This window comes from Amyelois transitella, chromosome 19, assembly GCF_032362555.1.
Source record: "Amyelois transitella isolate CPQ chromosome 19, ilAmyTran1.1, whole genome shotgun sequence".
Classification (NCBI taxonomy): domain Eukaryota; kingdom Metazoa; phylum Arthropoda; class Insecta; order Lepidoptera; family Pyralidae; genus Amyelois; species Amyelois transitella.
Genome location: NC_083522.1, coordinates 7,435,365 through 7,460,016, shown reverse-complemented (window position 1 = coordinate 7,460,016; position 24,652 = coordinate 7,435,365). Strand labels below are relative to the sequence as shown.

General features: G+C 36.2%; 4 protein-coding genes across 4 annotated transcripts in view; 2 read left to right on the top strand and 2 right to left on the bottom strand.

The window, feature by feature from the left end:
* LOC106132738 (ras-related protein Rab-23) overlaps positions 1–8,987 on the top strand; it is a 30,992-nt gene extending 22,005 nt beyond the window's left edge. The window contains exons 2-6 of the mRNA XM_013332254.2: positions 3,598–3,798; positions 4,625–4,787; positions 6,027–6,106; positions 6,840–7,009; positions 7,405–8,987. Of these exons, the coding sequence (XP_013187708.1) occupies positions 3,644–3,798; positions 4,625–4,787; positions 6,027–6,106; positions 6,840–7,009; positions 7,405–7,514 (678 nt within the window). The 5' untranslated portion in view covers positions 3,598–3,643 and the 3' untranslated portion in view covers positions 7,515–8,987. The remainder of the gene's footprint in view (positions 1–3,597; positions 3,799–4,624; positions 4,788–6,026; positions 6,107–6,839; positions 7,010–7,404) is intronic.
* Positions 5,118–5,913, top strand: LOC106132739 (uncharacterized). Its single transcript, XM_013332255.2, has one exon. The coding sequence runs from the start codon at positions 5,301–5,303 to the stop codon at positions 5,856–5,858; it is 558 nt and encodes a 185-aa protein (XP_013187709.2). The 5' UTR covers positions 5,118–5,300; the 3' UTR covers positions 5,859–5,913.
* A 144-nt stretch (positions 8,988–9,131) lies between the features above and the next one.
* On the bottom strand, positions 9,132–14,633 carry LOC106132576 (BAG family molecular chaperone regulator 2). Its single transcript, XM_013332025.2, has 4 exons — positions 14,362–14,633; positions 13,464–13,606; positions 12,209–12,321; positions 9,132–11,439 (listed from the first exon to the last, which is right to left on the bottom strand). Exons 1-4 carry the CDS (start codon positions 14,466–14,468, stop codon positions 11,200–11,202), a joined length of 603 nt encoding a protein of 200 aa, XP_013187479.1. The 5' UTR covers positions 14,469–14,633; the 3' UTR covers positions 9,132–11,199.
* Positions 14,634–15,987: 1,354 nt separating this feature from the next.
* The window catches only part of LOC106132737 (protein FAM91A1), a 35,323-nt gene continuing 26,658 nt past the window's right edge, over positions 15,988–24,652 (bottom strand). Inside the window, exons 13-19 of the mRNA XM_013332253.2 lie at positions 23,202–23,368; positions 20,958–21,194; positions 20,523–20,669; positions 19,618–20,261; positions 19,133–19,236; positions 18,166–18,235; positions 15,988–17,943 (exon numbers count right to left, since the gene is read on the bottom strand). Of these exons, the coding sequence (XP_013187707.2) occupies positions 17,833–17,943; positions 18,166–18,235; positions 19,133–19,236; positions 19,618–20,261; positions 20,523–20,669; positions 20,958–21,194; positions 23,202–23,368 (1,480 nt within the window). The 3' untranslated portion in view covers positions 15,988–17,832. The remainder of the gene's footprint in view (positions 17,944–18,165; positions 18,236–19,132; positions 19,237–19,617; positions 20,262–20,522; positions 20,670–20,957; positions 21,195–23,201; positions 23,369–24,652) is intronic.

Sequence of the window (24,652 nt, the reverse complement as noted above, 5' to 3'; positions counted from 1 at the left end):
AACCTGACATAACCAATCAAGGATCGTAGTCATAGGCTTTCCTCCAAAGAGTTAAGGATGTACTGGTATTATTAACACCAGGAGGAAGAATTCAGCTATTATTTAACATTAGAATAAAACAATAAGACTAATATATAGATCACTTAACAGTTGAAATGTTCTTAGATGGCAAAGATGAGTGTGACACACTTATTATTTGCGATTTACTGTCATAACTGTGAGAAAATTATTGTTCTAATAGGAATTGATATGATATTGTGTATCTTATTATTGCCAATAAAATAGTTAATGTGTGAATATGTAAATTATGTAATTATTGCTGATTCTCCTTGTCTCGTCTCTATTTCTTTTGTCTTCGCGTGTCCTCAGTTGCACCCTTCGCACTTACTTACCAAATACTTACAAACATTTTTGGAATAACAATTCATGCCTAAGGTCGCTTAAATCAGCTCGAAACATTTGTAAAACTCATATGTGTAAAAGATTAATCAAATTCAGATTCTTAAATCTACCTCTCTCACTCATCTTTGTGCATCTCCAGTTGCACCCTCCACCATAGTCCTCCACCTTTCGAAATAAATAAAAGGTATCCTATCGTGTAGTTCCCGGCGGACTCCTTCTCTTTTCCAAGAATGTCGTAAAAGGCGGCTAAGGGATAGGATTATATCCATCTTTTAGGCGACGGGATTGCAACCTGTCACTATTTGAATCTCAATTTTATTATCAAGCCAAAAAGCTGAACGTGGCATGTCAGTCTTTTCAAGACTGTTGGTTCTGTCTACCCAGCAAGGGATATAGACGTAACTATATGTATGTATCTACCTGCAAAATAAAAATTGAATACTAGTATACATATAGAGAAATAATAATATATGCAATTTCTCTGTTGACATAATCTAGATGTACAAGCAGGCATGACAAGAGGAATGCTGCCGGAGAAACGCTATCGAAAGTAAAATCACATAACTGGAAGCTGAATTAACGCTTTTGACCAAGCGTACAGTCGGCGTCAAATTACCTAACTCAACCTGCCTCCATTTTACAAATCAATGCAAAAACTGACTTTAATAGAATTAAAGAGTTAAAAAATATTTCAATAAATAAATGCGGAATAACATGTTCTAACGATAACTTTATGTCGACTGGAAGGGAATTCTCCATACCACTACATAACTGAAGTCCATTTGTATAGGTACCTACTGAAATAAAGATAATTATAAAGTTGACAGGTACGTAAATGTTGAAATCTGTTTTTCAACAAAAGTTGAAAAACAGATTTCAACATTTGTTTTTTTGTTTGTTTTTCAACAAAAGTTGAAAAACAGATTTCAACATTTATTCTAAATATAAAGTTATTATTGCTATTTTATTTATACTAAACTTCCTACTAACGTGTTATAGCTTTAAGTATGAATAAAGTATTAGATAAATAAAAATAAGTTTACTAATGGTAGTGCTGGCACGGAGTATACTACCTGCGTTGTCTACAGTCATCATTCGTGCCATTTTGTTATTGTTGCTTATTGGTGCAACAATTACAGCTAGCGGCCATTTACTTTCACGCGTCTCTAAATTGATAATAATTCGGGTCTGCTAGTATATCTCAGTACATGTATTATAAAGTGTTAAAATAAAAAAAAATTACCTCTTACTAAAAACCAGTGACGATATGAGTTTCATAAAAATCAGTTTAAAATTAATTCAACCTTATACGTTTTCGCCATTTTGACGCCTCATACATAAATAACATTAAAGTTATTCAAAACATACCTAGATTTTATGACTACATTTAAATCAGACAGAGCATTTCTAAGGAAATTAGATGTCATAAAAGCCAAACATTTGTAAGGGCGTGGTTATACAGTTTTATACCAACTAACCAACAATTTATACCAACGTGAAATTTTCATTTTTTTTTATAATCACTTTTCCAGTTATATTTTCAGACGATTGAATCGATGTTCATGAAATTCAGCCACAAACATGGAACTACTTACTCTTTGATATCTATATTCATGGAAAATGGGTGGGGAGTATATGTGAAAAATAATTGTTATATATAACAGACTCATGACCTTTATTCACAAATAAAAATATGTATATTAATTGATGACTTGGTTTTTAGATTTCATATACTTCTTATACTTAGTGGAACTGTCTGGCGAGGTATTTCCACTTTTTTTACAAGAAACAATTTTCTTTAAAATATGTAATAGGTAGGTACCTAATAAACGTAAAGCAATCAAAAAGATCAAGTGTCAGTGGATTATTACTTAGTATCGGTCTTCCTTTCCCATTAAAACAGCCGCGGATATTTTGGTCAGTGTAGAAACGCGCTTATTTTATTCTCGTTTTATAACGTAACTATATCGATAATTTTCAAATTTTATATCTATGCAAATGAGACAATGACGTGTTATTAAATTAGAATTTTAAGGATAGGTTTTTATCTTTCTTTATATATATGTTACTTATATTTTTTTAAATATATTTTGTGTAGTGGAACTTACAAGATTTGCTTTATAGGTATTTAAGTGTGCCTACTGTATCTTAGTTTTCTTTTATTACATGGTGCGAAAAGGTTTTAAAAGGGTTGGAAGAGAACCTTTTGAGACGCTCGGCTTATATCTTTTAGTAAATTGTCTTTTATTTAAAATAATTAAATGGTATATACTTAGCCTCAAAGTAAGATCGAGACTTGTGTTACGAGATACTAACTCAACAATACTATGTTTAAGAATAAATACTTATATAGATAATCACCCAAGACCCAGGCCAATCAGAGAAAGTTCGTTTCTCATCATGCCCTGGCCCTCCGGAGTTACAGACAAGCGCCCTACCGTCACCATTGTTGAATAACCACTCTACACTCGGTCAGAAAAAAGTATGTTTTTTTCCGGGAGTTCCAATTTCCAGTCCTGCGAACTAGTTTGTAAGTAATTGTGAGAACTAGACTCCCCTTTTGGAATAAATTATAGAAAGGAAAAAACGTGAATCAACTTATATGGAAGGCTATGAATTCTGAAGTAGGTGCGATATCAGCCAGATCTAGCAACTGCACTTTACCGTATTTTTTATACGATAATAACATTGAAACTGGAGTTTATCTTTAGATCTAAGTATATTAATATTCTAAAGAAATAAAGTTTGTAAGGGCTAATCCTCGAAAATATTAAAATAATTATTATAAATATTATTTCACCGTTAAAAAGGTACCAAGTAAATGGCTGAAGCTCGAAATTATGTTTCACTGTTTTAGGTCGTACCAATAATACGAAACTCGCCGACATTTTCGTGTCAACCCTGATTAGGTTTTATTACTGAAAACTAATTATAACCCTATAATTTTAAGAAGGATTTGTTAATATGGCAAATTTCATCAAAAACATTGAATGAAAGCGAAACCATATTAGTATGGAACCTTCTTAGTAAACATATTTAATTTTTTCGCCTATATATTCGTTCACGCAACACGTCAAAGCTACTACTGAATGATTGCTGGTCTTACGGTCAATGTTTTGCCAAAATTTCTATATTATGAATCAATTCTGGCATAACCACATTATGTGTATCGTAATCTTTGATTTAAAATTCCAGATAGCGCGCAGTAACTAATGTTGGGGCGGCGGCAAATGGTGCGAGGATGCGCGAGGAGGAGCTGGAGGTGGCGCTGAAGGTGGTGATCGTGGGCGACGGCGGCGTCGGCAAGAGCAGCATGATCCAGCGGTACTGCCGGGGCACCTTCACCAGGGACTACAAGAAGACTATAGGCGTGGACTTCTTGGAGCGGCAGATAGAGTGAGTCATGTTTAACTGCTCACACGGAATTATTAAAAGTTATTTATAGCATTGACAAGAGATAACCAGGAATTACAAGAAGACTATTGGAGTGATCTTTTTGGAGGGGTAGATAGAGTGAGTGACGCTTAAAACTACATAGACAATTGCAGCATGATCCAGCGGTACTTACTGCTGGGGAACCATCACCAGGGACTACAAAATTACTCAACCGTTTTAATTAACCGCTGTCACTTTCACGCCGTCATATGTAGGGTGCAAACATCAAATGCCTGATTTATCTTAGTATTTAACTTCAACGAACTATCGTCGGTATTTTACTGCTCGTAACATTTACTAACACAAACGTAGGTACTAAATATACGTTAAACTACGAAGTAAACGAGTTACCAAATGACTTTACACAACTTAAGAATATTTGTTATGCTTTGTGTAAGTATAAAAGATCGCTGACGTTGCCTTTACCTAACTGTTAATTTTACATTGTTAAGAAGATCTACTGACATTTTGTGATAAAGATTCCACTGATCATTTAGATTAACATGTATAAGAACATAGTATCCTTCAAGACAGAGCCAACAGTCTTGAATAGACTGAAATGCCACTTTCAGCCGTAAAGAAAGAAAATTAACTAAAAAAATTAATTTAAATGACTTAATAATAAAATTGAGATTGAAATAGTAGCAGGTTGCTAGCCCATCGCCTATAATAAATCCCTTACGACCTTTCCTATCTATCTTAACTATCCTTTTAAAATAATTTTATGATTATCTTTATTTTGATTTTAATTCTTTCTTTCTAAAATTAAATATTATTTTGCCTTCAGGATCGACGGAGAGGACGTTCGACTGATGCTGTGGGACACGGCAGGGCAGGAGGAATTCGACGCCATCACCAAAGCGTACTACCGCGGCGCACACGCATGCGTGCTCGCTTTCTCCACTACAGACAGAGATTCCTTCTTGGCATTGCACTCCTGGAAACTAAAGGTGGGTCCCATTAAAATTAACGTCAAAAGGATCATTTATTTTTTCTATACTAGCTCAAAAACTGCTGTAAATAGCCTATTTAAATTTTCTGCGTTTTCAAAATGATTAAGTATCATTTTAAATCTATGGATAATATATAGAACAAGGTCATAAAAATCAATTCATATAACGATCTATAATGAATCAGAGCACTGAAGGCCAGCCGGTGCGACTGTAACAAGCCTGTACCTAATTACCTTTCCAAGTCAAAAGTTGCACTTACATCATAGATTGCAATCAAGCGCGGTTTAACATAATCAAGCGAGCATTCGCCTCTATTTCTAGAATCGTTTTTCCGTAATTCGATACGAAACAGGATCATAACGATATCGAGGGGTCATGACATCACCGGCCACATATCACACATACGAGCCGGCAGACGATCTCACACTATCTCATCTACACTGTTTACAATCACGCATTTATATTTGGACATAGGCACATAGCGCATTCATCTCATTAACCTAACCAAAGATGAATTTTAATTGCGCATTATGTCTTCTGTTTGCTTTATTCTGCGGAACAAATGGTTCGTCACCTCCCGATGTAGTGGAACATTGCATCAACTACTACACTAGTGGAGAAAACTTCGACATAAACGATCTGCAAGGAGAACATTACGCCGTGTATTTCTGGCCGCCTAACCAGCGTCAAAGGGACGATTGTGCAATTGTTACTTACAAGAAAATACTGCAGAATGAAGTCTCAAAAGCTAGTGAGTGCAACGATGATCTACCAGACACTGGGCTCATGCAAGGAACGTATATCAACGGCGCTGGAAGAAAAGTGACGCTTCTTGTTTACGGTGAAGAGGAAGTGAAGAAATTAGTCCGTCCATGTAAAAGTGCATCAAAATATATTTACAAGCGAATCAATCATAATTACGTGTTGGGAATCAATTGCTCGTCTAGTGGTCGCGGGATGCTGTTGGCTAGGAATCTGCCTACGTCTTCAGAAGTTCAAGATGTAGTGAACGGAATCGAAATTATGTCAGGGCGTGATGGACAACCAGATTGCAATCTTAAAACGTAATAAAATGTAAAAATCTGTGTTTCGTATCGCTAAATAAATGAGTATATCCGATTGACAGATACGTTTTATCGATATTTTCCAAACCTTACGAGTCTCATCAGGTAATTTAGTAAATGTATTCGCCGTTTGTCGGTTTGAACCCAACTAAATGAAGTATCTTCATTTCAGGTAGAAAATGAATGCGGGGAGATCCCGACCATAATAGTTCAAAATAAAATCGACTTGATGGACCAATGCGTCGTCGGACCGTAAGTATTAAATTATATTTTGAGTATGTAGAAAGTAGTGTGCCGTGTGGTTCCCGGCACCAATACAAAATAGAATAGGACCACTCCATCTCTTTTCCATGAATGTCGTAAAAGGCGGCTAAGGGATAGGCTTACAAACTTGGGATTCTTTTTTAGGCGATGGGCTAGCAACCTGTCACTATTTGAATCTCAATTCTATCATTAAGCCAAATAGCTGAATGTGGCCATTCAGTCTTTTGAAGACTGTTGGCTCTGTCTACCCAGCAAGGGATATAGACGTGACCATATGTATGTAATGTATGTGTGTACAAACACTTTAATTATTACAAGAGATATAGAAATTACCGCTGTCTAGGTTTACATCACTGACCAGAGCCGGATTAACCCTGTCATGGGCCTGTAGGCACTAAAATTTTCGGGCCCCTTTTCTTTACCTATTCTGACTGACTAAATCATGTGATGTATTTTTTTTGCCTTCTACTAGGGTTGCCAACATTTTAGTGTCAAAATATAGTATTTTTTCAGTGGGCGGGGCCCCTGTCGATGCTGGGCCCCTAGACAGTTGCCTACTCTGCCTTAAGGTTAATCCGGCTCTGTCACTGACTGTTTAAAAGGCCTGAGACACAAACCTTTACATAAATAGTTTTCGTGATAATTAAAATACGTAGTTGGTCATAAGAACCACCACAATTAAAGCTATTTTACAGAGCATTTACGAAAATAACCTTTTCAGAGACGAAGCAGAGCTGGTGGCGCGTGCGCTGGGCTGCCGGTTGATGCGCGCGTCGGTGAAGGAGGACGTCAACGTAGGAGCCGTGTTCCGCGCGCTCGCCGCCAGGTGTCTCGCCGACATGCGCCGGGAGGACGCGGAGAACACGCAGCCCTGCATGCCACCTGTTATAGGTAGTTATCAAATCTAAATAAAAAACATGCACTTCGCACAAATTAAGATGTATACACAGCTAGCTAAAGCCAATTAAGTCATAAGCAAAAGCACTCTAAATTTGGTCTGCTTTGCAACAAGCACATTCAAATTCAAATTCAAAATTCATTTATTCCTTTTAACAAGTGCAGTACAAGTGGGTAGCAGGGTCTCACCATTTAAGTTTACAAAAACCTGTGTTAGGTGAGATCCGCTCTTCAAAAATAATGGCATTACATGCAAAGTTTAGATATTTAATTAATTAATATTATTATTATGATTCCTAACATATATTGCAAAGCAATCCTGCCTTACCAATTACATTTTGGATCTAAAGCACGCTATAAGTACTAAAAACAGTCCTACATCTTTCCAGGCACATTCACCAACCAAAATAGTAACGGCACGATTCTCCTCCGGCCAGCGAAGCACCGGCCCGGCGGCAAGAAGAAAAATGTTCTACGCAACGCGTGCAGAATACTGTGAAATGAAAAATGTCCAAATCGCTTAAGTTTAAACGACAAAAAAATACGTTTTAGTTTAATTCTTGTAATCCATGAACACTAGACAGTGAATATTAATGTGCGATCAGTTGTGATTTAAAATCACTGTAGTTGCGCCATAATGATGTGGTGATAAGCAAGTAAGGACATTGTAAATTGAATCGTAGCTGTGAAAAATGCAACATAAAGATCTTATTGTAGATTTAATGAGTGAAGTGGCGCCAATGAGGTGTTGAGGCACTGCCTAATAGCGGTAAAATGGTCTCGCACACCGCATATATACCGATATACTATGTCTGTATCAATAATCAATCCTTTTCGTCCGTCATGCAAGAGATTACAGACAAAAAGGATAATTATAGAAGTATTTCTGAAAGTATCTTCTCCATATCCTACTACTATTATAAAGGCGAAAGTTTGTATGGATGTTTGTTACTCTTTCACGCAAAAACTACTGAACCGATTACCATGAAATTTGGTATGTAGGTAGCTGAAGACCCAGAATAACACATAGGCTACTTTTTATCCCAGAGTTCCCGCGGGATTGATAGGGTTTCCATGCGGACGAAGTCGCGGGCGGCCTCTAGTTTGTCTTAAACCCGTGGTGCTGTCTCACTCTACACTATGCAATAAGTGAGAAATGGCGGTTTTGCGCGATGAACGTTTGTACATTTAACGCACAAGATAATGTAAGCTCAAGTTAAGTACCTTTACAAAGTGTACATATTATTTTGTGTAGGGAGCTATGTAAAAACTTGCGAAGTGCAATTCTATTGTATTGTAATGTATACTTAAGTTCTTTTTACTAATGAATATATTTGTTGTGTAATTAATAAATCAAAAATGTGTTTTAGTGACCGACAGGCTAAAAAAGCGTTGCATAATTATAAAAAACCACTTCCGTAGCACATGGGTAATAAAAAAACCTGATAAAAAAAACATACCTACATACGCGTTTGTTTGTGATAAGTTTTGTGTTCGCAAACTTACTTTAATACCTACATTTGAAATGTTAATCATGGTAGCGAAATATAATCTCATAAAAAAATTGTAACACGTAAGTAAATTGTTTAGCAACGAATATTTATGTTGTAATTATCTTAGACTTGTAACGACCAAGACTGTAATTGTCCTTGATTGATATTTATTATTTTTTAATATTTTACCCTCTTTTAATGAACTTCATTATAATAATGGCATGGCTGTCACTTGTTTGTATAAGATGTTGCCTTTTTATGTAAATCAATAAATAATCAAACTATGTCTATCAACCATTCTAAGGTATTAACCAAATACTTGTAGCATTAGCGATAATACTATCGACAGGCGTATAGATATTTTAGCAACACTTGGTAAAAATTGGTAATAAAAAGTAAAAATACTAACGAAGCGTACATTATAGTCATTTCATATAAGTAGGTAGGTATATAAATATGTCATAACAACGAAGTTATGTAAATACCTGTCTGTGTACCTTAGTTAATCAATAAATTATTCTCTTGTGATAAAACGATGTTATTTTTTACTTCAAAATAGTAATAAAACAATAAAAATTTAGGTTACCTTTTGGGATTTAAAATATTAAAACATAATTAACTTTTGTTGCGAAAAACAATTTATTGTTACGAAAATTATTCATACTACACATTTTAATAACAAAAGTAGCTTCCTTCTTGTTTTTCGACGACCTACAAAAATTCAATTATGTGTATTATCTATCTACATGTTTACAAATAGGTTCGAAAGGCATTGACGAATTTTTACAAATAATAAAAAAGAAGTTTTTCTATACCTAAGTTATTTTGATAGCTCCTTAGCCAATCCTAATTTAGAACTCAGTGTTTGATTTGTGATTGGCCGTATATTTCTGTCAATCACAACGTGACGAATAATTTTAAATTCAAATTTGACATACTGTTTTTGGGTATAGAACCAAAGCGGATACGTGTTTACGGCAGTATCCCCAATATTGAGCAAAAAAATTTAAAGACCTTCTGTATCATATTTTATACAATTGTGAAATATACAAAACAGGAAACATTGTTTACATTAAATAAAGATATTTATTTGAAAATATTTTTAAGTCACTATTATTTAAGTAGGAAGGTATACATAGAGTACACTTATTAACAAAGTTCCAAACCATATGGGTCTGTAAATTATGTATAAGAGGTATAAAAAAAATCACGTTTCCACAGATCAAAATGAAGACTAGCTTCAAAACAACTTTACACTCGAAATTAATATTTCTAAAATCGACTTAGAATCTATCTAGTGATGCTTAAAACTGGTTAATTAGACAACAGTCGATTTAGTTAAAATAATAAATTACAATTAGTTAAAACATTTTAAAAATGTGTTTAGAAACTTTGACAAACTGGGCTTTACAAGCTAAATGCGTGAATACGTATATTTATCCACTAGAATACAATTATACACATATTATATGGAATCACTATAGCTTCCTCTGCTAACTATACATATATCACATTTGCCAAAGCTTGTAACCACCCCTCTGAGCCACAGAACAGATCGTTTGATCATTAATCCATTCGACCACAAGGCCGAAGAACCGACACTACTTTAACAGTGATTATAGTGACTAAATATAACAGTAAAACGCCTTTCAGTCTTTTCGAGACTGTTGGCTCTGTCTGCCTAGTAAGGATTAAAGACGTTATTATATGCATGTATGTACATATTGTTTGCTTATAGAATAGAGGCATTAATTCTGCAAGTAAACAGTATTTACAAACACGAAATAATGACCCGGCGAACCCGCCTGGGAGTCAATGCATGCCCTGGTGATCAAGATTTTGGAGGTAATGTCAAGTAATGGATTTTCTTGTGGCCGAGATGAAAACACGAATCTTTTTTTTCTTACAGTGGAATTTCAAAATCTTTATGTAACACTTCTACTTCCCATCGTATGCTAGACAAGAAGCTCGTATTTAATATTATTATTATAAGTCGAGTCGGAGAGGCAAACATTTTTCATAATGGAAAACGCCTTAAAATATGACATATTCCATGCTTTCTCAGCTATGTTTGCTAAACATTAAAGTAGCCAATAGCTTCGTCCACACGTTGACACAAATTTTCAAAAATTATTATGAATGATAATCAAGAATAATATTCATTACAATTTTTTCTAGCTAAATTTAACCACAATCTATACTAGATAATGTAGACTAAGATGGAATTATGTGGTATTGGAATTACAAATATACCTCCCGCTATGAAACCGCGGGACAAGGTAACATCCTCTTTCTTCAAGAATAGAGCTATCAAATGCAAATTATTTTCATAAAATATGATAGATGATGCATGGTGTCAATATTTTACCAAGAAAAAGCTAAAGTGACCAATTCTATTTCGATTCTAGCTATTGTTTTTAATGTATATTAGGCCTGCATTGATCGACTTAAGTGAATGTGATCTAGCTATACCAGAAATGCTTTATAAAGAACGGACTTTGGCTTAACAACTGTCTTTTATATGCACAACAAAAAATAAACACTCAGACATCATCAGCACTGGAATTCTGTATGACTTATCAAAGCTTCATAACAAAAAGACATAAAAGACACAGATCACTCGCTTCTTCTCCGCACAAACAAAAAGCTGAATCATTTGATGACGAGCTTCTCCCGCATGAATTCCTGGACTCACGAGCAAGTGGTCACGTTCAATTTAGCGAAGTAGTCTAGGAGGCCCTGGAGGCGTTTCTTGACTCGTTTCTGGTCGTCCAGGGTGCAGCCGAGGATGGCAGTCTCGAAGTTCTTGTCCGTCCCGGTGTTGGGGTCGGGCTGGGAGGTGCAGGCGTTCATGTAGGTGAGGCAGCGAGTGTGGGCCACTACCGCGTCAGCTTGCACAGATACTACTAGCTGATCTATATACATGTTCACCTAGAAAAAACAATTCATCAGTCTGGCGATTGTCCATTGTTAATTGTTGCATTCATGTGATTAGAAACGTGGATCAGTGAACACTATCCAGAAATACGAAATTCCGGTAATCGATGTGCACTCAATCTACTAATGAAAATGAAAATAAATGGCTATCATGTTTTCCAACAAAAAAAAGGTGATAAAGAAATCTAATTAAAGTTGTTGCGTTTTGATGTTCAGTGGGAAGTGTTAATTAGCGAATTTAGCATAAATAAGTGATAACATACATAATTTAAGAGAAATTTAGTAAACTTAAGCAAATAAAATTTCGAGTTGGACGTAGCTAACCAACCTCAAGCTGCTGTGTTTTAAGTTAACAACCGGGACCAGTGAGAGTTGTGAACCATGAAAACTATCTGACGACTGCTTGGTTTCTAGATATACCTTGACATACTATAACTACTGGAGTCGTCCAGGTAATATGCACCAAGCTTAGAATTAATCAGTTTTGAAGTGGTAGGTTATTTATCAGGTCTCGCGCGAATCTTACACCGCCAGAGTTAAGACATGGAGCAAAAAATTCTTCATACCATCCCACAGTCATCCTGTGAAGAAATCTCCCTCTTGGGCAATTACCCTCGGTTGTATTCACGATATAAGTTGCATTCTGCCTCCGTAGTAAATGAGGAGCGACGCGGCCTTTTGGTATATTGGCTTATCGCATAATGTAATAGTTATAGTTTTGTTATGAACAGCTGTTGGATATCCTAAATAAATAAAAAAATACCTGGTGCAAAGCCTCCTCTTGTTGCGTATCTCGGTCGGTGCGCACCGCCACCTCTACTGTCATGGCGCGAGACAGGATCCTCTCCGCGTATCTCATTATATCGTCTTTATCACCTGGACAGAAGTAATATTTATCATTGATTGTTCGCCTAATGCCTATATCTGTTGTTTAATTAATGTATGATTGCTGCTGTATACAAACAAAAAAAAACATTCATTCATTCATATAATCACGTCTATATCTCTTGCGGGGTAGATAAAGCAGTATTGAAAGACTGATAGGTCACGTTCATCTGATAGGCTCAATGATAGAATTGAGATTCAAATAATGGTTATATACCTACTATATACAGAAACAAGAACTATAATTTTATATACACTGGGAACCGAATATCGAACCCCTAAAGTAAAGATTGGGTTTTAGTTTATACATACATACATACATACATATAATCACGTCTATATCCCTTGCGGGGTAGACAGAGCCAACAGTCCTGAGCGGACTGATAGGCCACGTTCAGCTATTTGGCTTTAAGATAGAATTGAGATTCGAATAGTGACAAGTTTTAGTTTATGTTTTACCTTTTACTACAAAACTATTGTTGTTTCAATTTTTGTTATGCGGTTAAACGGAACAGGGATAGTTTGTCGCACGTAGCGCGTGCCATGCTCGCCCCGCAAAGAAGATAGAACATATGGCACATTATGTTTGCTATATAAAAAGCTATAAACTGAAAGGGTGGAGTTAACGATTCGCCTGGAGGTCAGAGTAAGGTCGCTGTTGCCACAATTGAGGGTGTTAACAATTTATGAAAAGTGAGGTATGCAATGCTATGTTGCGAAACTAAGAACTTGCTCACTCACTCTCTTTTTCCCCCAGTTCACATTCCTAGTACTTGCAGAGTATTCCAGACTATATTTACAGTTCACACTCGGTACCTTCAGGGAAATGAAGTTTATACGATACTAGCTGTTAACCGCAGCTCCGCTCGCGTTAAATTAAAACACCCATTTTTCTCCCTTCCCGTGAGAATTTTCAGAAAAATAGTACCTATATTACTTCTAAAGGTCATGTGCCAAATTTTATCAAAATCAGTCCATTGGCTGGTATTAGTTAAATTGTTACAAACAAAATTTATTTTTATTTTATTTTATTATTTATCAAGTATGGATTATCTTTTTATTGGTATCTTAAACCCTCTTTAACAGCCAATTCAAATTCGTAGTAACTGTAGAGTATTTCAGAATGCACTCACACTCGGTGACTTCAGCCAACAGCTCCGACTGCTTGATGCTGTCGAGGGTCGAAAGCAGGGAGTCCCGCTCCTCCTCGATGCGCACCGTGTCACGACGCAAGCGCTCCACTCGCATTTCCACCTGGTCCAATACTGCTATCAATCTGTACCACAATATTAGTCAAACTAAAGTTCTTTTGTTCCTAAATTATAATAATTAAATTGGCCTAAATGGCCATCTGAATTGCTTAAACAATGCTAAGCAATAGGTTGTTGTAACAGTATGTCTCACAATTCAAAATGCCTTGTGGCATATGCATTCTCTAAACTTGTCCATTGTATTCTGTCTTTTCCCACTCTTCTCCAAAGTCCATAAATATGTATCAATGACTCTTTTCTGAGTTATGTTCATTAGTATCCAATTATTGTTACTTACTGAATCAATGTTAGAATAATGAGAGAAAAAATTGTAATAAAACCCGCACTCCAACTGCAATGTGCGAAGGTTGTGTCAGTCAAATAGGCATTGTTTTATACAGTAATAGGTAATAGATAGAGATGAGAATGTAAATGGGACTAACATAAAGATAATGATGATTTTAATTGTTGTTAATCTGGAGTACAACACTCCTAAACTGACTCTTAACAGATTTTATCCATCAGCAACAGCTGCAGAATTGGAGCCAAATTTAGCTGAGAATATACTTTATGGCAAAGGAAAAATTTTAATTAAATCATATACATGTGTACCTACTAATATAATTCATAACGTGTGGGCGGTTGATCATTAACTTTTTATAGCTAGGATGTAAACGCTTTAGCCATATAGGGAGAAACATAGGCCTACGCGAATATTTAGGAATATAGAGGATAGCTACCATACTGTTGTACCCTAGCCGGTTGAAAAGGATATAAATACCTGTCTTTTGGCGGCTGTGTCCCCAAAGCCGACGACTCGTCGATAAGGGGCAGTCGAGACCCTTCGCCGGCGTAACTCCATTCATTTGCGAACTGGTCCACTTCCATTTTAAGAGACTTATCCTTATCACTCACTGCCAGTTTAAATGCTAATTAAACACACCGGTGATTTTTGAAGATTGTTTTGTCACTTTATCGAGTAATAATTGATCCGCCTCAATTTCTACAATAAAATTTTCTAGCAGACACCGAGAAACGAAGAAGACAAATGTCAAATTTATGTCAAAGTCAAAATACGAACGAAAAAATATATTTTTTATTAGTGCTGTCACACTTGATCACAATAAATCGGTTTTTACGATTGAACTATTTATTGATTTAAATTTAATAACGTGCACTTACATTTATCATGGAATGTGGCGTCAATGTTGGTGCCGTGTGGTTCCCAGCACCAATAAAAAAAAGAATAGGACAGCTCCATCTCGTTCCCATGGATGTCGTTAAAGGCGACTAAGGGATAGGCTTCTAAACTTGGGATTCTTCTTTTAGGCGATGGGCTAGAAAACTGTCACTATTTGAATCTCAATTCTATTATAAATCCAAACAGCTGAACGTGGCCTATCAGTTGTTTCAAGATTGTTGGCTCTGTCTACCCCGGAAGGGATATAGACGTGATTATATGTATGTATGTTGGGCTATCGCTGTCTACTAGAGACCCCAATTTTAGATGCAACCTATAAATGTCTTTAGGAAAGTTGAACCTATTCCACACAACGATATAAGTCCAATCATAGAAACACTTTGAGTGGACAAAGAAACTAGTGAGATAGGCGGATTCTTTTTTGGCTGATCCATGTATAGAGCCTTTACAGAACGTATCAAATTAATAACTTCTGTAAAAAGAGACCCGCCTCAAATCGCAATCTTCCTTTTTGAAATAGTTCTATAACCGCATCAAAATCGGTTCAACGAAACGCGAGATAATCGCAAACAAATATTATATACGAATAGAAACAGACAAACAGGTCAAAACCAAAACCCTTTTATTAAAGGCGTTAAAAAATAATAAACAACTGACGCACTGAGGTGGTAACTACGCGACTTCTACATCTATAACGACCTATTTCTTTTAGATATAATTAAACTTCAGTTATTTTAGAACAGCTGTATTCCAGAATAACACAAAAAACTATTAAAATCATTATATTATACAACGGAAAATACTTTGGGACGGAGTTAATTGAAAAGACATTACTTTTCTAATCAAAACCTAAAAAATCCATTTGGATCAGTATTAACACTTGTTCAATATGAAGGGTTTCACTTTGGTCAGCATATTTTAACATTATTTTAATAAGAAAACGTCTGTAATGCTCTTATTTTATATCACCGTTATGATAAATCATATCATAATCATAATATAATCTTAGGAGTAAGAGAAAATGACGATTCGAATTCTCATACAAGGAATCTTATAACAATCAAAATGACATATTTACTAGACTTATTTTAGCAAATAAAATTTCCACGGGAGCGAATCCCCGCGCATAGGCTAGTTGATAATAAATATGAATTTACATTTTGTTATAATATAAAAGACCTCCAATCTACCAAGAATACATCTCAATAAAATAAAATCGTTTATTTCTTTTATACACCCAGAATTTTTCTTATCAGTTTATATAAATAAAGAATTAAGGATAAAATAAAAACATATGATCTATGTCGTAACAAAATTAAATCTTTAAAATAAGTAGAACATTCAACGTGTAATTATAATAATTTCTATTTATGACTTAGTAGAAAAATTGTTAAACAAATAACATAATTATGTTTCACAAATACCAATGCACGTTTATAATCATATCTCCCGTTTGCCGGATCTCGGATATAAGGAATTTGTCAATATCATTTAGATTTATTTCTATAGCGCAAGCCACAAACACATGGCTTACTAAATGCGGTGGGAATATTTATCGAAGAAACAAAAATGACGGCTATTTTCCGTGGGAGAAAGAGAGGCAGAGTCTATCTGCCTCCATTCTCATACTCTGCTTTTGTTTCATTCATGTATTTAGTAAAGTTTTCCTGCAAGCTCGTCGGTTTAAGAAGAGGCGTCATATTATGTAAGTATGCATGTTCCGAAAATGTGGACGAAATCAATTAAAATTTTTTTTAGTTTAAAACTGTTTATGTGTTCAAAATCACATGCTCACGAGCCCATTGTCGAGAGGATATTGAAATTCAAACAATATCAACGAATCATTCGCCCTTTAACACTATTTCAGAAAAATACGATATCATTAAAATTTTATCATCTTACTACTTCTTAAAATACACGGAATGTCATAGGCCTCATGTGATTTCACAGATAAAAAAAGGAAAAACTCTGAATATAGCCCAATTATCTCTTTCTCCTGTGAAACTTAAAAGCTGCCTTTTTTTTACTATATTTTTATTTAAATTGTAATGATTTAGATTGCTTAATTAATTTCTATTACGTCTGAGTAACGACGGATTCCGTTTGTATAATTATATACAATATATACAATGCATTTTTTTTACTATATAACGAAGAGTTTATAATACAGAAAACTTGTGCAAAGAGACAAAAAAGTTCAAACACATGAAGGACGAAATGGGTGGTTTTTAAAATATGATACATTTCAATAGTGGGACTACTATATTTCATATAATCTACAGGTAACTACAGAGAGGTTTATTAAAACCCCTTTTAACAACAATTGACAACATCGTGACACCCCTAATACATATTGCGGCTTCTAGATAAAATAAGTTCTTATGAAAATTTCGTAGAGATAAATAAGTCCTAGGCCGCGAGGTAAGAAGGAAGAAAGAACACATATACATTTAATGTCATAGTTAGGGGGGTCATTCCCATCCGGCCCGGTGAAAGGACGGATAGGGAAGAACTGATTACAAAAAAAAGAATACCTCCCTCGTTGGTGACCTGTGCCGGAAGCAACACATTCAAGCGGGCATGACATTACAATCATAGTCTTAAATGTCAATAGACAGTAACCTATATCTACTTCTCTGATGCACTTTCTATACTCTTAAGTCACACTATTTAAAATATGGTTAACGTTGGGTCTTTAAAAAAATTATGCAAGCGTTACGGTTCAATTTATCTTACATGATAACTTTAAAGTCTATTTTTGTTTGCATTACACATTGAATAACAATAATACATGCGTGTATGTTATTTTTTTATCTCATTTCTGAACACTTTGTAAATTTTTTATCTTAATTTAGTACAATATATTAATATAATTTTGCCATAATAATACTTTATTACTTACAATGTTCACATGACAAATTGCTATTGCCTTGATAAACTATAAGTCAAATAACATGTTCGACGCGTGTAGTAAAGCTCAACTTAATCACAAATAATTGCATCTCTTTCTTGCATCGATGGGGAGATATGGCACGTGCGAGCGCGACCGCCTCACTTCCCGTTCCACTCGGTAATCCTTCCATTTTCAAACACAAGGTTCTTCCGGGGCAAAGGTACAAGGCTGCCTCGTTTTACTATACCCATATCTTCACCAGGGTAATACTGAAATTTAGAAAAACGATGAAATGGGGCAAAAGTTTGACAAGATTGCAATAAAATTGTGCATTTTATTACAGTTTGTTGCGATGCGTAAATAGAAACAAATGATGACGACAAATGTAAAGGATAGAATATTGGACACACGTAAATTATAAGTTATGCTAAGAAGTTATGAAATCGAATACTACTATGATAAGTTATTTTTTACACATTGACGACCGATACCTGACATTGTGACACAAATTTGAGGATGTCCGAACGGATGAATTCATTGTCTTCTTTTATTTTCTCTAATCTGCAATGAAATAAATAAAATTAAATGGAATAAAAATGTGTACAAATAAAAATCACACCTCGTTCCCGGAGGGGTGGGGTGATATACTACATCTTTCCACTTGTCATGACCTCTGCATATTTTCGCTTCATCCATATTCTACTACTGTTGAGGGTATTATTGACCGGACGTTTGGTCAAGACGACCTCGTTAGAGGTATGTAAGTCTAGACCTTCCCTTCCAAATTTAAAAATGTGTACAAAATAAAAGATAATAAACTGAGAAAACGTGAGAAGTTCGCTTATACAGTATGCAACCCATTTTCGATTGCATTCTAAACTGTTGCCTGACAATATTGTTTTTTCTCTCTGTAATCTTTATTTGTTCCTAGCCTCTCCGCTTTGGCACTTGGTCACATTATTCTTAGGTGAGAACCAATAAAAAAAACATCTACAGCAACTTCCCAACATGACCTTCGCGAACCGGACTTACGTTAATTATTTTAATATGTTACTGTGAAAGCTCGCCGAATCAAACCTCGTGGTCGTGTAAGCGGGTAGACATCCAATATTCACATCACTCTGAGCCAGATACCTCGTGGTCGCGTGAGTGCTGTCCGAGTGTCGTAGCGGCAGGAAGTGAGCGGTACGTGGGCCGCGCTCTCCCGTGCCCCCGCTGGGTTCCCCGATTCGGAATGGCTCCCAAATGTTGGGGAGCCGTGACAGTTACTCAACTCAGAAGCCTGAATCACCCGATCTGGGCCATAGTCAAAAAGCGCACCCGTGGCTCTTAATCAGAGGAGTGAGGATGTAACATTAATCCCAACGCCAGGAGGTAGAAAATTGTATATCTTTCTCATTCATAAATATGTCATAATGTACATTATGTAAAGTTGCGGATGATGATGACGGTACTTACAGTTCAGGCTTGGCTATCCGGTCCACTAAGCAGTGGCAAATTTGCTCGCACATCGTTTCGTCGAACAGAGGAATACCGAATTGAAGATCCAGTATTGTCCATTTCTGAAACCAAACGAATATACCCATTATATTTTTATATTTTTTAGTCATTCTTTTTTTATAAAAAGATACGTGGAAATGACGAAATGGATATTGACGGCCTCTGTGGCGCAGCAGTAGTACGCATGTCTGTGACACCGGAGGTCCTGGGTTCGAATTCCGACCAAGTCATGATGAGAAAATAACTTTTTTTGATTGGCTTGAGTCTTGGATGTTTATCTATATAAGTATTTATTATTATTATAAAATATAGTATCGTTGAGTTAGTATCGCGTAAGTCTCGAACTTACTTCGAGGCTAATTCAATCTGTGAAATGTGTCTCTTATGTATTTATTTATATTCTTGATAATTTGTTAGTTGATTTGTTGTCTTTTAAAAAATACCTCTGGCTTGCATGTTTCCTCGTCAGAAAAGTTATGCGCTGTGTCGACTCCACTGTCACCCTCAGCTGTCATCTCCGTCAACTTATCCGATAACTGCGTAAACATTGATATCGACTCCTCAGCGGGGCTCAACAAATCGTTCAACTGGTTCATCGATTTCTCGCTCGCCGTCTCACTACCCTTCTTGCTATCAAATTTCAAATTCTCAATACTGACCGACGACGAATGAATTGGAATTAAATCATCGGAAAGTGCGATCGAATCTTTGCTCGTCGAATTGTCTATGGAATGTTTTTTGTTCGTCTCTTTCAAATCTTCAATACTAGTCGAATTGGAATGTATAGGGATTATGTCGTCGGGACAGTCGATCGATTGTGTTTTTATTTTTTCATCTATGGCGAGGTTATCTAGTTCTTCGCAGAGTAACTGGCCACATTCGACGCTCGTAAATCCGTTTGCCGGTGAGCCGTTTTTGCTGTCGGCAGTGGGGGTGACAGCGAAATGTGACTCTATGGGCGACTGTAGTCGTTGTATGGACTTGCTATAATCAGCTTGCGTTTTTTCAGTGGAATCCGTCGAGGAGAGAGACAATTCGCTGACTGGTTTTGCTATGCCACATACTTCTTTCTTTTTTCTTACTGGAACTGAAAATTTAACTAATGAATTACATATTTTGTTGTTCCAGTTCTAAACTCAACTTAGGTGTAATCAAAGTCTTTTTCTTATTGGTCTTTTTGATAGAGATAAAAAGTGAAAAATATGATTCTAGGTAATTTTTTTTCATAGTAATAATTTTCGTGGCAAATGAAAAGATTGATATTAGTATCTGCCTACTGCGATTTTATTGTTATATTTTTGGTTTAGAGTAGGAATACCATTGGTTATATTTCCCATGCGGTAGTTACCTAGTTGTACAGTGGAGGGCGGGCGAGCGCATCCGAGGTCGGGCACGCCGATGTCGGCCAGCGTTACGTAGCCCACTGTACGCGAAAGGCGCAGGCGGTTGTATAGTCTTCGTAATCCTGCGTGCCGCGACCATAATGCTTGCGATTCTGTAATAGACAATATACAATATTTTATGGATGGACTGTGAGTAAACGTAAGAGTAGCGCACTGTTTCGGCTTGTTTAACCGGTTGTTAGAGCCATGGGTTGTTGTGAGATAGAGTCAATTCATCGTCGAAGCCAAAGTAAATTAATAGTAGTTAGTAGAACATTAGATAAATGTTGGTTCCTAACCGCTTCCAACCGATCATGATGGAAATCTCCGGACAGTACCTAAACCTACCAGTGGGCTGACATAATAAGGATCAAAGTGAGTGAACAACCGCTAAAACATACCTAAATCAGCATCAGCCTCCATAGGGAACACCAGGCGGGTCAGGCTCGGCGTCTTCCTCACGGCGACGGCTTGTATCAGGACGGGGGATCCCCTCAGCGCGCTGTTGGCCGCCGCGAGCGCCGCGGCCGCGGGCAGCGCCGCCACGCTGCTCTCCAGCGCGGCCTCGGCGCCCCACCACGACACCGACAGGCGAGCGAACCCGAGCAGCGGCCGGGGCACGCCACGCAATTGGGTTCCTGACAATTGAGGAGTTCTTAGTTCATAATACTACAGAACCTACACTTCAGTTAGAAAATTTAAAAATAGAATTGGCACCATGAACATTTATACAAACATATGGTCACGTCTTTATCCCTTGTGGGGTAGACTGAGCCAACAGTCTTGAAAAGACTGATAAGACTGATAGAATTAAGATTCAAATAGTTACAGGTTGCTAGCCCATCGCCTAAAAAAAGAATCCCAATTTTGTAAGCCTATCCCTTACTCGCACCCAGAAAACACCTCGTAATAGCATATACCCTGTGTAAAAGCATATACGTTTTAAAAAAGGAGGGTGCAGAAGCCACTTGATCGTCTACTGGGACAAGAGAACTATTGGGCAAAACAATACATCAAGTACTTTAATTAGTGTTGCTTGTTGCGAAAAAAATGCATTAAAACAGCTAGTAATAACTGTATCTTCCTCCATGCGGCTTAGTCTTCCCCTTGCAGCTCCTAGCTATTAGGGTCGGAAGTCGGCTGAAAGAAGCATGCTAAACATATTTGCTATGAAAGGTTAAGCATTTTTAACGACCTGCTGTTGTTTTTAATATAATGCCCGTTTTTATTTATACAGCTTATTTAACTTTTTGTTTCGTCAACTTTGCGATACAATAAAATATTAAAGTCACGTTCATTTGTTTAAACAACAGGGAGGGAACAACGCAAAAGCGGAACGATTCGACTTTACTTTAGTTAAAAAATTATGCAAGTTTATTTCTCCATAAAGCCCCGAAAGCAGCATACCAAGCAAACATTGCCTTGAGAGCAGCTGCAAAAATATACCTACGACACTGACAAAAAATATTTTTAAGTTAGATGGCAGGGAATCACTTAATATTCTCACAATGGTTAAAATATTTAAGAAGGACAAATTCACATTCTGGTTGTTAAAGACAATCAAGGTGTGGCATCTCTACGCCACATCATGTTATAATCATCGCTCCAGTTACCAAGAGAAAATCTTATTCCATTAGGATTTCGGAATTTAGGCAATTCTATTTGTAACAAATATTGGTTTGCCTTTTTTAGTCGCTAGTATTTATTTAGAGACTACTTACTTAACGGGTTTTGGCGAAAAAACCTTAAACCAAGTTCGTCAGTTTAAAATTAGTTCTACAGTCAGTTCTACAGTTCTAGTTCTACATAAGTACTTATAATAAGATTTAAGGGATTTGACGTCAATAAGTGATACCATGTATCCAATTTTGAAAATAAATCTATTCTATTCTATTAGCTATTTGTGTATAACAATAAATTATAACATTTTGGATATTTACCAGTAAATTTAACTATTGTGACTGGTTTTATTGCATACCTTCCGGTGATGTGTCATATAACCAGAAAAGCCAATCACTGTACGCAATGAAATCAACAGCTCACAACTAGTTATTGAATCAGTCACGTTATTCATTTGTATTGTTTTATAATCATCGTAACTGCATTCACGGAGAAAGTACAAAACACAAATGAACAATTACATTATTTTTTATTTATTTAAATAGGTATTTATTGGAAATTACAACAGCTCAATTTATTCATTCATTTAGTTTCTGGGTTTACTTTAGGGATAATCTTTGTGCATTTTTTCTTTGTCTTACTCTGATTTTCTTTTAAATTTTACAAACTTTTTAAATTTAAAGGTGCACTTAATACCAATAGTAAAGAACTTAAGCATTTAGTCCACCAATTGAATTTGTATTACACTGATTAAATATATAATCGTAAATAATTTTATATAGGCAATTTTGTGGATACACCACGAGAAACATACAAACAAAAACTTATTTAAAAGTATCTTAAGCGAATTAAAGCCCTCAATTTCGTTAAATGGTTTAAGTATAGTTAGAACGAGGAAAAAAAGATTAGACGACCTTACCTGTATTACGTAGTGTGAAGGCTGCCCGTATCTTGCCACGTGGTACACGGTGATGACGCCGCGCCGGGCCCACATACTAACATATATACATAATGAATGGTCCTACCTTTAGTGAGTAGCAGCGTAGGCGGCCCGTACCCGGCGACGTGGTACAGATATAGCCGCATCCACGGCGTGGAGGCCTCGGGCGGCGCCGGGCCCACGTGCGGCAGACAGCCCGCCGCCAGCCCCGCCCGCGCCACGCGGCACAGGGGCGCCGTAGATATCGCCATTCTGTCACATACATTACAACTCTTTAATTATCCTTTTCGCGTTTTAAAAGCGTCGGTGGGCAAAAAGTTAAGTCGTAGAGCTTTAAATACTCATGACTTATTTCTCAATTGCATACATATGATAAATGATCACTGGACAAAGCCAACAGTCTTGAAAGAATTGAAAGGCCACGTTCAGCTAAGTAGTCTCTCAGTTATGTAGTTTGATTACTAAACCGATGCTTTTACGGTTGGGAAAAAGATTGAAAGATGCGGAGCTTCCCAGGGAAAAGATGCCTTTGGTTTGACCTACTATTAACTGTGTGCTATCAACCTTATTAGCAGTGAAAGCCAACTCAGCTTAGATCTCAGTTGTTGCATTAAGCGATTGTGCTTTTTCTAAATCACCTTTATGACTGGCAACTCCATTTCTTTTCGAATTGCCAAAGGAAATAAATTGACTTATCCGTACGAAAATAACCAAAATGGGAGCTTTCTATTCCCTTTACCAATACACGATTTCTTTCCATCGGTTTATTAGATTGAGAAAGCTCAATACTAAAATGGCCATATACAACGAATTTTAACTAGCATATTTTTAACATAGTCTGTTGTCATGGGCAACTTCTTCTCTTTCTTCTTTTTTATCTATATTTTTATATATACATCAAACTTATAAAAGATGTAATTAATTGACTGACTGATATATCCACACCCAGTTCTAACCGCTGGGTCTAGAGATTTCAAATTAACAGGATTCTTCGCTTTGTGCGACTTCTTTGCTTTTCGCTAGCCGCGGGGTCTAGTTCAACTATTCTCGTTAAATTATACAAATAAGAACAATTTCAAGCGTGTGTGTTTCAACTGCGGACAAAAGTGATTATAGTATAAAAAATATATTAATATTACTTTTTAAAATTTTGGCATATTCGAAACTAAAACAAATTTTATTAATACAAAGTGTATTAACGAATGTAATTGCCGACAGTCGAACAGTTACATTAAATATTGAATTTTTTCGCTTTCCGCAGAAAAATGTTTACTCAAATGTTTAAATTTTTATACACGTTCAAATCTACAGAATGTTTGAAAAATGGCGTTGCGTATATAAAAGGAGCACTCATGATCTGATTTTCGTTCAGTATATATAATTAGGAAAAAAATGGGGTTAAAATTTAACTTAATTATCCTACATAAAACAATAAGTTTGGGGGAACCACGAGTGCGGCGCGCCGATATATGATTTCAGACGAGTCGTAAGCGCGGCGTTGTCCAAACATTCTGAGATTATGTGCACTATATTGAT